This window comes from Charadrius vociferus, unplaced genomic scaffold (assembly GCF_000708025.1).
Source record: "Charadrius vociferus isolate BGI_N301 unplaced genomic scaffold, ASM70802v2 scaffold549, whole genome shotgun sequence".
NCBI classification, from domain to species: domain Eukaryota; kingdom Metazoa; phylum Chordata; class Aves; order Charadriiformes; family Charadriidae; genus Charadrius; species Charadrius vociferus.
The window spans coordinates 5,789,956-5,807,301 of record NW_009650103.1 but is presented as its reverse complement, the minus strand read 5'-3'; the positions used below and the strand labels follow the sequence as shown (position 1 = coordinate 5,807,301).

Below are 17,346 nucleotides of genomic sequence, written 5' to 3'. Positions count from 1 at the left end.
ATGTTTTGAATTTTGTTCACAACTCCATGTTGTGAATAAACTGTAAACAATCTGCTCATACTGACTCACAGCTTGAGCATGTAAGAGAAAGCAGAGGCTTTTCATGTATCTAATGGCCAGACAGATGTGTTACTTCTCAATCATCTCTGAGCTCTAGAGATGTCTCATTGCAATTACTCTTCCTCTTGTATGACAGGTTTTATGAGAAAACATGGACAAGCTGTTCTTGTTGCATTTCCTTGATGCTGTTTGCAAAAGGCTGGCAGTGAACTTCGCAATACAGTGGAGAACAACATGGCTTATCATCCTCAGGGAATGCCTGGCTTCACAATAAACAGTTGAGATTTCACTTTTCCTACCTTACTCCTATAGACCATCTCATACAGGACGGCACTTTTGCCTGCCTGTCTTTGCTACCGTGCCACAATAGAGAATTTGTGAAAGGTGACACCAGGAGCACGAGTCACCGGCACGTGCAGCTTCAGAGAAGGTTTTATGTTTAAAGGCCATGTGCAGTTTTAAAAAAGCGTGCTTTTAATCATTACTTGATCCAGAGATTCAACCGGAACCATACCCCTGGGAGGTTGGAAGAAGGCCGAGTACAATGTTCTGCTGCCTTTTCAATTAAAATTTTGTTGCATTTGGGCTGTAAGACGACATTGGAAGCTTTTTCCCTAAAGACAATAGGGTTCATCCTCCTATTCTGCCATGAAGGCTATGCACAATTTAGAATATAAAAAGTATGAATCCGAGCAAAATTAGGTGGTGACTAGTTTAGTGTAAAAACTGTTTGAATTAGTATTTCACCATTAGGTCTGAAAATCCTGTCTGTTGCTTTACTAGCAAGAACATATATTTCACTGAAGTCTTTCACCAGAAGTTTTCATTACGAATTCTTAAAATTTATGCAGAGACAAACTAAATGCATTCAGAAGTTTCAGAAATGATTACAAGTTCTTTCATTTTAAAACCTCCAGCCCTTCTGATGAACTAGGTTCACAAAAAGGATTTCTCTCTAAATGCTTTGTTTGTAGTGCCTTTCCATCAGACATTTTTCAACTTGTGAACAGTAAAATACTTAGGACTACTGAGGTGTTTACTACCTGCTAAGAAGCTTAAAATATATTGGACTTGAGACCGAGTATGAAGATAGTGGAAGCTTCCTGAAAATCATAAGCATATATCAGCAAGAGTTTAGTTTGAAACTCAGCATAAACTTCAGTGTTAATGAGGCCACTCTGAGATCACCATCACACCTTGCAACGCATTAAGTCACTACTCGTCCCTGGATTTGGCTGCAGGATTGGTTCAGTGTTCTATTGCTTCCTGTTGTGTCATTCAGCTCTTTCTGTCTGGTGCCAGTTCTAAATCCTGATTCACATTAAGTCCTTTTAAGTGGATGACATTATAGTTCACTGAGAGCTACCGAAATACTATGTTTAACAAACTGCTGAAACTACAGCCTGTGAAAGAGCAGCAATCTCAAGGCACAGCCCTAAAGGAGTACCAGTACGGTGCACTGCTTTTTCACGCAGACACTATGCCACATGTCAAAATAACTGTGAAATTTTCTAATACATACAAGTTTAAAGGTTTAAGTTTCTCAGCATGGAGAGTCACAGAGCTGAAAGCAGTAAGACTATTTGATGAATTTGATTCTAAGTCAACGCTCATTGAAACAAAGCAGGGAGACCGCACCAAAACTACTTTATCTAGAGAAAGAACAGCAAAACAAGTCTTGTGCTGACACAATCAAGCCATCACAAAATCAAAGTCAGCTGGATTTGACTTGAGATATTTTAAAGTATTTATAGTTTCAAATGTTATCACTATCAGAACCTATGAAAAATAAGAGATGTTGTCTACCAACAAAAATAGTTCTTTGGGAGCTTTCACTCCACACTCCCTTTTTTTTTGGAAATTAGACCCCCTATTTAGGAAGCACGAAGTGAAATTTGCACTAATAGGAATACAACACAAAAATATTTAAAGATTGATCATTATAACTTGATTTTAGCAAGAGCTAATTTATTACCTGGACAGCTTCAGAACAGAAAAAGTTTGATTAAAAATCCTGATGTAATGTGTCTAAAAGGACTGCATATTTCAGATTGAAACTAAGACCACAGAGTCAGTCTTCAGTTCAGGTTAAAATACTGCCTGGTTAAGGTGAGATGTGTCAAGGGTGACAGAATTTGTGGACGTAGGTACAGAGGCCTCACAACTTAAGCCAGCAGTTCCAGCCTGGCTTCCTTGCTTTCACACACGGCAATCACAATTGCTTTCATCAGTCCTGTGAAAGGAGGTAACGGACTTATTCTGATTCCTAGTGAGGGGCCGTCAGTGAAGATCCTGATGACAGAAAACAAAATGCTTTGTGGGATAAAGCGAAGATAGAAGTATCAGCTGTGTTGGTATTACTCTGTCAGGAGTGGCCATTTTCTGTGTAATTCTGCACCTTCCTCATCTGCACGCCGAGAGAAGGAGATATATACAGTTCAGCTCTGTTAACCCTGCACTAAGGTAAAAGGAATCTGAGCTTAAAAACCGTTACAAAGCCAAACGTCGATGGAGAGGAACTGTGAAGTTCCGAGTTCTTGTCAGACAGGACCTGTGCTGCAGGGAACGCTCAGTTCAGAAGACGTCTGGGGCGCAGAGGGTGTCAGCGTGAGCGATGGGGCACAGGGGAGATGACCTCATTTCTGTAAAGGGGTAAGAGACAAGAGAGCCTGTGCCAAGAAGGATGCCAAAGAGGGCAAACGGTGAGATACTGATGAAAACTGCACAGATCAAGGGATGTTTATGGGCATACCAGACTGCTGAGCAATTAGCTGAGGAAGCTATGCCTGATACTGCTGATAACAGCATTCCAATATTTAAATTAATTTGAGATCGAGTTATTTTGCCTCTTTTTTTCCAATAAGTGAAGTCATCTGCTACTGCTAACTCTCCTCTTCACTCCCCTGGCTCCATTCCTAGTGCATACTGTTACCATGATTGCTATTCTGTTATTTTGCCTTTCATGGAGACAAAGCACTCTTAGTAGGATTTTCCAGTCAGCTGGCATGAACAAGGGTTAGTTTGGTTTTCATTATTTCTCAGCATCATTTTCAAGACTATGCTGACATGCACAAAAATAATGTATAAAAATATTAAAACATTATTAAAAATTTGTTTGCGTTAGGGAACGTGAGACAACTTCATCAGAGTGAGCTGAGTGCTGTTCAGAGATCTGTGGCAAGAACATTTGGAAAAGTTTACACATATCCCAAAGGATCTCACTGTTTTTTCCTTTGCATAATTTTTCCATGAATAATCCTTCAAAAGTTATAAATGAATGTTACTTTTGCAATCCTTCAGTAGAACATGTGAACATTTACAGTCTCCAGAGCTTTTAAAGAAAAGCAACAGAGTGAAGGAGTTACAGTTCACAATTTCTCTCCACTAAAAATCTATCACTAAACCAAGACTAGGCATCCAAACAGAAAACTGAAAATGAGTTGCATATTATATGCTGAAAAACAGAGTGATTTTTCAGGAAGGTAAAACAGTCTCAACTGTTTACTATTTTTTGGTGAGCAGCTAAGAAGTAAAACCGATACTTACCAGCTCTGTTTCTAAAACTTAATAAAGACATTCCAAGCCACAGACTCTCTAGCTAAATCTTCGCTGTAAATTTTTACTGTTCTGTTGCCATTGTAACCAAAGTCAGTGGGTGATAATTAAAACTTTCAAATAGAAAGACCTACTTCCAAAACACACTTACAAAACACACAATAGAGAATCTAAGAAGAATTTTGTGCACAGAACCAAGGATCTAAAAAAAAAAAATAATCTAGAGACACATATTATGGCTGCTCCTCAGACAAGAGCAAACTAAGAACAAGAATCAAAGCCTTTGGCTGCACCTCTCCATGCTCCCCCAAGCACCCACAAATTAAAAAAAAAAAAAAAAGAGAAGAAAAAAAAGTGTGTTTTGGTCAGACAAATTGAAGTCTGCCTGCTCTCTCTGGAATCAGTATGCAAAGGACTGTTGCTGCAGAGGTCAGGAAGATGATTTTGGTTATTAAATGAAAGCACTCTTTTTTTTTTTCAAAAGGACTATGAACTATTTCTAATACCAGGCCCTGGGAGTAAAGCGAACATAAATAGGATTTTGTATTTCTGCCACGTGATCCCTGTTGCTGTAATTAGTGTCCTATTCTAATCTCCACCTCCACTCTACATAACAGCAAAAGGTACAGATACATTTATAAAAAGTCATTTGGAAACCTTGTTCTGCAGTGCTTTTTTTTTTTTTTTTTACCCTAAGGACAATAATTGGTATACAGTATTAGCCTGTCTACTTTGGCAATCGAGACTTTCTAATCTGGAAACATCACAGTAATAAAAAGATTAATTCACTGTTTCATTCCAGACTTTATATTTTTAATCTTCCAGAAATCCTCATTCTCTTTTCATTTTTTGCATTTAAGAAGAATACATTAAATCTAGGGAAGCATTCAGTAGAAATCACAATTAAGATTGCTGCAAATAAACTGGCTGGCTTTGCTGCACTGTCCTTTTCTTCTCTGACTGTTTTTCTTTCACTGACAGTCCAGATGAACCACAACTTTCTGAAGTGCCTTCTACTTCCAGTATTTGTAAAGAACATCCTGGTACCTGTTTACATTTTCCTTCAAACCATTCTCAGTTTCTTTAATTTGTATCTTCTACTTATTCAGCTATAGAGTGTTCTTTTTTTCTTGATTCCCTTCTACTTCTCAATGATCCTTCCCTTATTACAGCTTTTAGTGAATTTTCAAGTGAAATGTGCAGGTTTGCCTTCCTAAACAATCAGAAGACAGCTTAAAGAAGTCTAACAACAAACTTCTTCATTTAGTAATCCAAAAAAGTCATGATATGGACATTTCCTTCTTCCCTCAATCTCAACAGATTTACTTTGTGCAAGTAACCTCCCATCCCATCCCGTTCTTAAACGAGCAAGCAAAAAATGAGAGATTGAGATGGAGAGACCTGGAGTACGTGGTATTCTTTTGCTTCGCTTTACTTTCAGGTTCTATTTTTTAGAACATCTTTTATGTTTACAGGACTCCAGAATACATTTATTAGGCATTTTATTAGAAGATATTTCTTCAGAGCCCTTAACGGGGCCAAGAATGCTTGGAATAGATACTTCGATGTAATCTTTGCTTTTTGTTTGAATTTGCATTAACAAAATCCACTAATTTATAGGTTGATTCCAAAAGCATGGTTTGTAGTGAGGGAATAAACACTGACAAGTATGTCAATCTTTTGTAATGTCTATCAATAACAACAATTATGAAAAAGAGAACTTTCAATCACATGAGCATATTAAATTATATTTTTTCTTCCCGTAAGTTTAACAGTGAATCATGCTGGGTTATCTCAGGATACTAATGTCCCTTAATGGGCCAATGCAGCTTAGGCAGGCACAGCTCCATTCGCCCTGTCTCCATTGCTGTTGTGATAAACCTGTGTGCATGTGTGAGGAAGTAGTTCAGTCGTCTTACACCATCCAATTCTGGCTTACTTGTTTTGCTATAAATGCCAGAAAGGGACCAATTAAGTGATGTGGACACAGAGGGGAGTTTGCTGATGTTAATATACGAAGTGTCAAAACATATCAAATGGATCCTAGAGCAGTTTTCCCAGTAGTACTCAATCCAGTATCTCCACGAGTAGGAGTGTAGAAATATGTTAATAATGTAGTGAAAGATGAAATTACAGCAAAGGCAAGATCAAAAGTTTCATATAGTTAGCAAGGACAACAGCAACAGCAAACCAGACAAGTGCACCAGAAACCCAGGGCACTTTTGTCTGTGCCACTCTATCAAGGTCAAGTACAATTAGCCATATTTCTAATGTACTTAGAATGTAATATATTTATTTACATTATTATAATTATAATTATTTACAGTATTACATTATAAATACTTCTAATGTTTACTGACTGCACAGCAAGCACACTTGAGAATATTTCCTTCAAAAGCTTCCTGAACAGAGGTGATACTTTCAATTTCAGGTGTTACTTTTATGGAATCACTAATTGTCTGCCTTTCTGTTACTTATACTGCACCAGTGGAACATGCAAAACCCTGACTTATACTTCAGAAAAAATGCTGAATTTCTTGCAGCTGGATCTGCAGGCCAGTGCATGAGCTTGGATGACATCAATACGGCCGTGAAGACATACCCACTGTGAGAGCAGAGCTGCAGCGAAACTCTGAAGTTTGGGTTCAACAAAATACATTAACCAATCCATCAAAAAAATAACTTTTGGCAGAAAGCATTTCAGGTGACTGCTAGAAAGAAAGAAAGAAAGAAAGAAAGAAAGAAAGAAAGAAAGAAAGAAAGAGAGAAAGAGGAGCAGAAAAGCCCCTTGTCCTCTGGCTGTGTTGTATGTTCCTAACATTCCTAGGGACTAATAGCTTGGTAGTTAAAATAAGCATCCATAAACTAGGATATTAGAGAGACTTGTTTGGTAAGGAAGTCACAGAAAGCAATAGAAAGTGATAAAGTTAAAAACTGAGCATGATCATTCTCTCCCTGATAACTTTGTATTTGCTTTGACAGAATACTCTTCAATTTTTGTGAAGCTTTGGTCTGTTAAGAAAAAAACCACAGCACACTAATTCTGGCTGGATTTAGTGGTCAATAACAGCACATGAATCCCACACATTTGTTTGGTATTAATTTTTTTCAAAAATACTCAAATGAGTTGTAAAAATTTGTAGGGCAAGTATCACAGAGGAAGAGGCTGGAAACATCTGCAAGTTTGAAACCGAAGAGCAGAGTTTTCTGGACAGTCTGTAAACTTCTGTGAAGAAAACTTAGTTCTTCCATTTCTACCTTAAGCACAGCATAAGAAAAGCAGACACAACACACATGAAGCAATAACCAAGCACTTGCAGGAGGATTAGACAATCCTCATTTCCACAGAACGACTGGCTGCTAAAGCACTTAGCACAAACTATTTATAAGTTGTCACAGCAACCAGTAAAACAAATGGCAAAACTAAATGTCAACTTGGTGTTTACACGGAAAATAATGGTGTGCGGGTTTTTTATCCTAAAATGCTGGGACTGCTGTACAGACGTCACTAGTGTAGTATACCTACTTCCAGAAGGTTACAAATATGCAAACATCCCAGTCTTTCTTCCGTCTGTTTCTACATTTTTAACTCCTACATATCACATACTTTACATCCGATAAACCTACTTCTTCTAATTAATTAAAATAAATACTAATAGTTCTTTAGCAACTCCAACAGCTGAATGGACTCAGCACAATGGGCTGAATTTTACCCCAATAACAAAGAGAATACTCCGGATTCCTGGTAGGGTGGTAACATTAGCCCTCTGGTCCACTTATTCTCCTCTCAAGAATTATACCAAGACCTGCTTGGAAAAAAACAGAAGGAGGTGAGGGTCCATCCCTGACTATTGCATAACAAAACCCCCAAAACAAGAGCTGCCCACAGCTTAGGCCTGGCTGTTGCTAAAAAGGGCTTCTAAGTATTAACTTTGATGAAGGTGTTTGTTAAAAATCACAGAACCGTGAAGACCAGTCTTTGAGTCACTTAGTATCAGATATAATTTTCTGGATAAGGTATTTATTTCAACATTATTTTATCTTTTTATATTGTTTCCCAAGACAGAACAAACATGGAAATTTCAGAGAACAAGTAACCATTTTCTATATTCTGATTAGCACTGCGCCCTGAACTTTTCAAAATAACACGAGGATGATAAAGAACATACACAAAGTTTTCTATACTGAGCTACGCTTGGTGTGCAAATTCTGAGAAACTTCAGTTGCTTAGAAGGCTAACTCATTTACCATATATTACATTAAATCTTTTCTTTTGTTCTGGGAAAATGTATTGAGTTATACCTTCCAAAACAACCTGTCTAATAGCTGTACCATAAACACCGGGCACCTCCTAGCCAGCACTGCAGGAACACAGATGTCTTTTACAGCTAATTCAACTGGAAACTGTGAACAGTTAGCACGCTATAAGCTCTCCAGCTACATTCTCTCTCCCAAACCATAGCAAGGCAGAATGAACAGACTTAAGTTGCTGCCAAGGAAGTTGTGTGAATCACAGAATTCCTGAAAGCATACAATTAAACTGTTTAAAGCTCCTTTTAAAATGCTACTTGCAAGAGACAAGAATCTCTGCAGCATTATGGAAGGCATGAAATCTTGCTGTGAAAGCACTATTCACAATTATATAAGCATTTGGCAATTAAATGAGACCATCTTAGCCACTAATATACCAAACATAGCTTGTTGTGAGACACTCACTTTAATCAGATGTCTGCCTCCCGTTCGAATTTACTGGAAAACCAGCTGGCAGCCAGAGCGGAAAATGGACACATGGTTTTCTCCAGTACTTTGCAAACAGAAATACTGAAGGATTTCACTGTTTTTATTGAGCCTCACACTCACAAAGGTACTTTAAGGGGGAAAAAAGAAACCCACAATGTCCTTGCCTAGAGTATACCATTAATCTTCTTTTGAACGAGAGAAAACTGAAGTTGGGTCGAAGATAAAGTCACAATGCTGGGAAGGAAAATCCATTTCCATCATCAACGCAAGTAATTACACTTTAGGACATGAAGACAACGCTATTCCCTGCGCTTAAGTCAATTACAGACTTTGGAATTAACATCCCAATATCGCGCTTTTTCTCCACATTTGAAAACAAATGGCAACCTGTAAGAAGGCAGTATGTCACAGGCAGAACTCAACTGGACTTATTGCTGTTAGTAACGTATTAACTTTTTGACTATCAGGAGAACTGAACTGATGACTGTCCTTATAGGCCAAGAACCTTCATTTTACCATAAAATCACTATATTCAGACTCCTATGCCTTAAACTATTGACTGGAACATTAAACTACTGCCTAAACTATTTTGAGATCATCTCTTACCATTACAGCTTGCTGACTGCAAAGGATTTACTCCTGGCACACAATTGCTGAAGTGGAAATAATCTTAAACTACAATTTGAATCCAAATAAAGTTGACTCAAATACCTTTGAATGTGCTATTTTCAATTCTCCATGGTCACATATCTCATTACTGATATCTGAGTATTTTAGCTTGGAATTATTCAAGACTATATGGCTATATTCTATTTATTAATGTTGTGAAATAAGCAATAAATGATTGCCGTCATGCTTAGTTAAACTTCAATTTGAATTCATGCTAACTTACTTAACTAAGCTTCTCCAGAAATTAATTATTTTTTTTTAATAAAGTACACCGGATTCCCTTTAGTAGCATTTTTGCAGCCGCATAGGTGCAGGCCACTGAAAAATTCATGTGGGTATTACAAAATGCTGCTGGCATTTGTTGTCTAACTGCCAGTAAGTGAGAGCTCTCTAGCCAAGCAAGAAATACAGCAGTCCACAAGCGTGTTAAGCTTTCGAAGGAAATACTAACAGAAGAATAAAGCAATAGGAACACTGCGGGACTTGGTTTCTAGTCATCACATCAATTCTCACGCTGAGTAAATCAACCTTACAGAGCATATAGGGGCACTGCAGATTCAGAGGGGAAAGCTCACCCTGTCCTAATACTGCCAGGTACCACACGATCACGTACGTTGGTTGCCCAGAGGAGCTGTGGCTGCCCCATCCCTATTCCAGGCCAGGCTGGACGGGGCTTTGAGCAACCCGGTCTAGTGGAAGGGGCCCCTGCTCGTGGCAGGGGGGGGGGAACAAGATGATCTTTAAAGTCCCTTCCAACTCAAACCATCCTATGATTCCAAGAACCCCTTTTGAACTTGCCTAGGCCTGTGAATGACTTATATTTTACACAGTAATTAATACTAGTGAGCATGGAGAGGGGAGAGGGAGAGCGCCTTCCTGAAGAAATGTTTTCTTCCTAATTATTATTTCTGTAGATTTGATTCCTTTTTCCTTAGAACTGTATGGACTGAAGACCACATCAAATGTTTACCTGACTACGGGAATAGCGTTCATGATCCCGAGACAACGAGAGGGTCCCTACAAACGACGGGTCATTTGACACTTAGAAAGGGTTCCACAGCAGCCAACGCCAAGAGCTGGGAGGTGGAGGAAAAACACCCGTATTTTTCTCCTTTCATATTTAGCATGTTCCTTTTTCTTTCTCTCTCTCATTGGCTTCGACTCTCTCTCATTTGGTGAGAAGAAAAGACATTCTGAATTCCAAATGAAATTGCTTGTCAGATGTGGTCTGGACCCCTTGGGTTTCTTACATTTGCACATGGTTTAACATAATGAGACAGAAAACTGTCCATTCAGGTTTAAGAGATTAAAACAGAACAGCTTTTGAGATAATGGCTCCTATAGTAGTAAGTACAGTAGTAAGTACATTTCACATAGTCTGATGTTTGTTTAGTCTGTTCATTGAAATAAACTGTGTTAGTACAGCAAGTTTGTTTTGGTCAGCTTAGGGATGGTACTGTAGTTTTTTAGCTGTTGCTAAAAGCTGTTACAAATCTTTTGTCCTCCTGCTTTACACAACAAAATTGTCTCAAATTTATGTGTCAGTTCACACAGAAACCTGAAAGGAGAATGTTCTTTGTTATTCACTGCAGTGATTCGTTTGTACTGAATGAGCACTCTTCCTTCTTCACTTATTAAGTAATAATGAAAATGCAAACATTTCTAAAAAAATCACACAATCTAATTTCTGTTCCAATGTTAACAAACACCCTGTGCTATCCCTCGAACTGCAATTGTTTATATACAAGTCAGCAATCTTTACTGATGACAATATCTCTGAATGACCAGGTCTGGCTTCTGGACAACGGAGCTCCCAGCAATGCTCCTACCGTGAATCGTGGTCACTCAGTAGACTCTGACATGGTAACAGGGTTAGTGGGAGACTCGGTATCGATACTGACAACCTTGGCAACTTGCACTGGTCAATTCCAGGAATTAATTTTAGACGTAATGTGCTGTAGCTGGGTTTTTAATCTCAGCAGAGAAAGTCCAATAGGTTTTACGCTACGTATTAAAAATGTGAAATTACCTTAAAAACGCTCCTCCTTGCCATACAGGTAAACCTGTTCTCCAGAAAGGCAAATATCAGTACATTCCTCCTCTAAAATCTCTGCAAATTAAGTCTTACTTCCAAAATCAAATTGTTCTCATTCATTTAAGATCAATGGATTTGTTTTGCCTAGTCAAATGAATGCTGGTATGTGTGAAATCAATCTTGACATATAGGATATAATTTGTTATTGTAAGAATCTCCAAGGGTGAATATCATAAAGGAAGAAAATTATTTAAGAAAAAGGACATGCTAACTCAAGTACAAGCTGGCTATTCAGAAACGTGCAATAAAATCAGATCTTTTACGACTATCAGAGTGGCGGCATTCTGGACCAAGGATGTTCTGAAACTGGGCATATGCATGGAATGGGATCAATTCTCGGACAGCCCTTACAGTATAATTCTGTAATTACAATAAAAGCCCATATTTGAAACTGATTAATGCCTGCAAAACTCCTCTGATATAAAATGGGTTTACCCATATACTTCAGCGGAGGATTTCTGTAAGTAAAATTATTTCCTTACTCAAATTTTCAAATGAAGTTTTATACCTGCAAGATCTTCTTTGGAGGAAACCAGTCGAGGAGAGCTGTTACCTGGCTCAATTCTTAATGATAATCTGGAAAAACAGATTTTTAGAGACATTAACAAAAACATTTTCTCAAGAAAAGTTGAAAGAAACTGAAGAAAGTAATTATTTTGGCAGTGGTAAGAAGGAATTTTACTTTGTTGGAAGTGCAGTTATTGATTTTGTTATGTAACAAAACAATACCTTTTTTAAAGTAGATTGCTACCTCTTAGATCCAAGAAAGAAACTGTGAGGGAAGTCTATGAAAACAGAAATGGAAATTGATATTTTATACTCCCTATCAGTGTAAAAATGTAAGTTCATATAGTTTCATTTTTCAACCTGAAAAAAACCCTCCAAAATTTAGTAAACTTAGATACAAATCTAATAGCAAACATTTCATTCCCTCTGTGCATGAAAAGTGCATTTATTCTGTTACCATGTGGAAATGTGCACTCAGAAATAGCTATGAAGAAATATTAGTTACTGTGGCCTACAGAAAAGGAGCATAAGTGGGTAAAGTGACCAACACTTAACAGTAAAAGAAGATAATTAGAAGAACGTTATAATGTTATAAGCCTCTCTGCCTCACTCCGTGTTTCACAATGCACTCACTGTTGCCTTTTCTCAGCACTCCAACACGTCTTGATCTTCCAGTGCATATGACTTCTGCCACCTCTCAAGTTTATGCACTCTTAACTTGACATTCATGGGTCCTTTGTTCTGTACCAGTTTGACAAAAAAATATGGAGGACTACAATGTTCAGTAAATTCTACTGGAAATGGCATAAAACCAAAGGAAGTAACTGCTGCCACTGCACAGCATTAAAGACACACAACGTTGTGACGGTTTCAAGCTACAGACTGCAGTACTCCGCTGTATACAAACACCAGTGAAAGTCTTTTTTTCAACTTTAGATAAAAACATGCAAAGGGGTGGGTGGGGGAACCTACAACAGCATTTCAAAATATCAGGTACGGCTTCACTGTCACTTTCCTTACTACCTTTGTCTTTTGTGTACGTAAGTTTTACGGGGAATACTTTCCAGTCCATTCTCCGCAGTATTCAAACACTGTCAACTAAGTTTTAGTGTGAAGTTAGTTAACAAACTTATGGCCCCTTTTCATGTTTTAGAATTCCTGTTCTTCTGATAATACTAGATTCTTTTAACATCCAAAGTAATGTATTTCAAGTAGGCAATGAATCACTCCTTTCCAGACTTTCTTTTCTTTCTGTCAACATGACTACTGTGACCAGGAAGTGGAACATACGTCTCCTAGAAGCCAACAATGAAAAAGTTACAGTAATATATCTCAGTGCACGATTCGAGTGTTAATCACATGGGAATTCCTGTCAGCATGGAAAAATGGCAAAAAAACTTAACGAAGTCTTTCCCTGTAATTAGGGCCCTACTGTGTGAATGTATCTTCCTGCAGGAATGTTCCAGTTGCATCCCTTGCACAGCAGCTACTCCTTTGCTCTTTTTTGAGGCTGATCTGTTCCTCACTGTATTAGAGGTTTATTGTTCCCGTGCTGTGAGTTTGATTTTTGTGCAGAAAGCTTTTTCAAAAAAATTCTTGGTTTCAAGGATCTCCTGCAGAACTGTGCTGATAACAGATATTGAGAAATTTGGGTATTAAGCCCATTATACTGGGTTAGCTCATATGGGACGACCTGAAGTCCTTATGCAAAACAGAACACTCATCTCAACTTGTTTCACATAACAGGTGATCTCCAAACAGAGGCAGACAACCCTCCTCCTGCGAACCCCTCACTGCTCCGCAATTGCTCATTTCTGTCTTCTGTTTCTGTCTGTACAAGGGAGCTGTTGCCCATCCTTCCCACACGTGATAACTACGTGTTTTAGCTTCTGCCAGCTTTGAGGAACTCATCTCTGATGCTCTTTCTTTATCCTGTTATCAAATAAATTGTTCAGTTTTATTAGCACCCTGTGGTAACAACCACAATTTATCTGGTCACTGTGGAAGCACTTGTCTAATAAGCCCACTGCCAAAAGGTATGACTGCAATTCAGGCCATGCAAGCAAATAGCTTCTCCCTTTTACAACAATGTGACTTGTAATGCATTCCTCCTGATAATTTCGTGTTTTGTTAGACTAAAAGGAATTTAAATCTATATGTAAGGATTACAGACTAGACTCTTATTCTTAAGCATGCTGAACTGAATCATGTTTATTAAGCATTATCGTTTCAGATAAATATTTACAGAATAAGGCATTTTTCAGAGCAGTTGTAGCAAGACTACCTCACATATGTGAAGGGGCTACAAATCACTTATCCACCTTTACATTTTCTCTCAACTTAATTAACTTACTGTGTATCAAGCTCCAAGACCCTATACAACTCTTACACGTTTGAAAACAGCACAGGTGAAATACTGCCTGTGAACTTGTATGTAAGGGGAAGTGCCATGACCTGCTATCAGGTTTAAGGCAAGAGTACTTACGCCTTCTTCAGCGACCAGAACATCTGACAAAAGCAAGTAAGATCAACTTCCATGCAACTACTTGTACTGTACCATTTCTCTCTTTCTGTTTAAAAGTATTCTTGTAAAGAAGAAAAGGGGAAGATAACAGCAGAAAGTAAGACCTAACAACTTCATGCTTTTAACAAGGTTTTAGAAAGAGGCATGGTATCGTGACACAATCTAGAAAGCACATGTGGTGTGTGTTCACCGACAGCAACAAGAGAGTCTTCGGTGCTATCAAATGAGATTACGTCACTGTCCACTGGTCAACTCTCCAGAAAATGTTAACGTTAAGATAATATTGTTTATCTGATTGGTTATGTTCAAGTACACTCTGAAATCTTAGCCCTTGCTAAGTCTCTGACAGTTCAGTCATTGTCTTCAACAATGCCAGAATTCTGCAATGTTTTCAAAATAACAAAATTGCGATTTAGCTCTTCTACTTAGGAAAATACAGGATGTATGAAAAGAACAACAAAAAATGTTAGCCTAAATTTGAGTTTTGGTAAATATAAAATACTCATGCTGACATGTTTAACAAAATAAACTGTGACAAAAGGGAATATATTCTGACAGTGAGATGACATTCCTGGACCACCTTCTCTCCTCTTCCCTCACTCCCCCGGAAGGCTGGAAACAATTAAACCCATTTTTACTTCAAAGAAGAGATACTGACAGTCAGTACGGTCTGAACCAGTCTTGGCTTGTTTATCAGCACCCACATTCATTTTTGCAGTTCCTTTGACACTGCATTTTCTACTGTGAAGCACAGGTTATGTGCATGCACACGCACGCTCATCTCACTCGTAAAGACATTCTCTTTTTTGTGTTTGCACCTGTATATGATCAGAAATTCATCTTATAAGTCACTATATTAACCCAATATTACAGCACTGTTGTAATTTTTTTTTCAGGAATTCTTTTCAAAACAAAAATCTTTGCTTTACCATGGTGAGGAAGCCTAATCTTAGTGAAAGGTCGAAGTGCTGACATCAGAAATTTCAACATTCCAAAATTATACAGCAGGAGTTCAGCTAAGAGACATGCCAGGATAGATCCTAGATGCCAGTCTCAGAAACAGCCCATTAGAAACTGAAATTCCAAACTTGAGGAGTTAGTATTAACAATCTAAGGTGAAATGAAAACTAGAAGTAAAATCTCTAGGAAAAAAAACATCATAGAGATTTACTGAATTAACAAACCACCAATTTACCTATGGGAATTCAGACAAAGCTTTTAAAGAGCAAGGCATGGGGAGACTATGTGAGGGTTTTGTTCTTGGATACCAAGAAGATGATACAAACACTGTCCTTTTTTTTTTTTTTTAAAGGCTGATACTCCAAATATGTTCAGGAACGTGTTAGGGCCAGTACACTGTAAAGTAAGCTGGACCTCTATCCCAACCCAGTCTTAAATAACACTCTGCTACTGACTGCTGCCGTACAGCTTGGTCAAGAGCGACATTCCTGATAAGCAGAAAAAGAGGAACCTAAGATAATGCAGAAAACAAAATAGGTAGCCAGTCTCGACCATAGTTCTGTTTCATGGGAGTATGCTCTCCAGTACAGTATGAAACTGCTGCTGGGACAGTAAAGCTACTTTGATACTCAGTTCTGATATTAAGCAGGGAATGAAGACAGAGAATAGCCTTACACAAACAAGCAATTTAGCTGCTCTGTGAGGAGGCTGTACGAAACTTATTCATCCTTCTCGAGACAAGGAAGATCTAAGTTGCAATAAAGCAGCGCAGTCCTCAAAGATGTCACTCAGGGCATTTCTGACCAGTATTTGTGTACAAAGCAAAATGGGTCTGACGTATCTGGACCATTTTGGGCTGACTGTGTAGCACTTAAAGAGTAGGTCCAACAGTCTCTGGAAGCTTCACTGTCCCTGAGAACATCCTGTGGAAGAGGCAGCCAAGTTACAACTACAGCTATCGATCCATATGGCCACTGGATCACTACAAACCTCAGACTAACAGTGAAGTTCTCCCCCTAACCCTGCCTTCGACAACAATTCTTGGTGGAAAAGGTCCAGGGAATACAGCTGCCTGGGAGGCCTATTTAAGATGGACTGTGGCCAAGGTTCACTGTTGAAAGTACTAATATTTTAAGCACCTGCCATACAATTCCTGTTACCGTAAGACTAAAAACAATATGGTGCAGCTGGCACTTTTATAGTGCCTTCGTTGTTAGGAGTCAGTATAATGTTTTAATTGCCTATTCATTTATCTTGGATGCTTTCCCACAGCATCCTGCTTATGTCAATCTAAATTTGAACTGATCTTTCTGTAAATCACCTTACTAGTATGTCGGAATATCAGTGTCTTGCTGAACATGCCCTGAAGAACCAAATCATACGTATAGATAGGAGCCTACAGAATGGGATTCCAATCCTGATTGTCCTGTCCAGATAACATAATAAAAATAACACTCCTAAACTGACTTTACTCAAAGAACGACTGTGGAGAATACCAGACCTGAGCGAATGATACCAAAAGGTCTGCAAAAAAAAGTTTTGGAACCGCTGCAAGGCATGGCAGGTTAGGAAAGGACGTGGCATGGTGCCACAATGTGTGGATAATGCTGTCTAGCTCAGGGGAAAACTGCACACCTGGGGACAAGCACTCTCCTCAGATCACTTCTTGCACTCCTGGAGGAGGAAGAAGATCTTGCAGCAGCTGTACCACACTATCTCTGCAGCCCACTGTCTGCCAGTGATGCCCTGAGATAACAATGGTTAGTAAGACATTTTGGCTATATCTAGAAGGAATCCTGATGCTTTAGGTCCTGTTTTTGCCCCCTTAGTCTTGCAACTAGCAGATGTTACAATTTCTCAGCTTCTGCAGAAAACAGTACATGGGCTGAGCGAGAAAGATCTATTATTTTTAGGATATAACATCACTGTCAGGGTTTTTCTGGAGTGTTCTTACTTGCTGACAAGCACGAACCTAAAGCAAGCAATTGGGCCGGCACAAAAAATTGTAGAGAAAAGCTTTGTTTATATAAAGTGGCTGCCAAATTTTCCTTGTCAGTGTAATTGAGGTTCTCATTTGGCAAAATGCATGTTGGAATCCTGCCAATGCATTTTAGGGCAACTATCTAAGCTGCTCTCCCTGACAGCCTGGTAGTGAGATAGTTCTGTTCTCCCTGCCAAAGGTCAAGCATACATCTCTTCGGAGTACACTAATGCTGTGCCTGGCCCAAAAAGAGCA

General features: G+C 38.6%; 1 protein-coding gene across 3 annotated transcripts in view; it reads right to left on the bottom strand.

The window, feature by feature from the left end:
• Window positions 1–17,346, bottom strand: part of RALGPS1 (Ral GEF with PH domain and SH3 binding motif 1) — a 97,409-nt gene that overhangs the window by 8,623 nt on the left and 71,440 nt on the right. For all 3 annotated transcript variants that reach the window (XM_009892296.1, XM_009892297.1, XM_009892298.1), the window contains exon 10: window positions 11,628–11,695. In XM_009892296.1, the coding sequence (XP_009890598.1) occupies window positions 11,628–11,695 (68 nt within the window). The remainder of the gene's footprint in view (window positions 1–11,627; window positions 11,696–17,346) is intronic.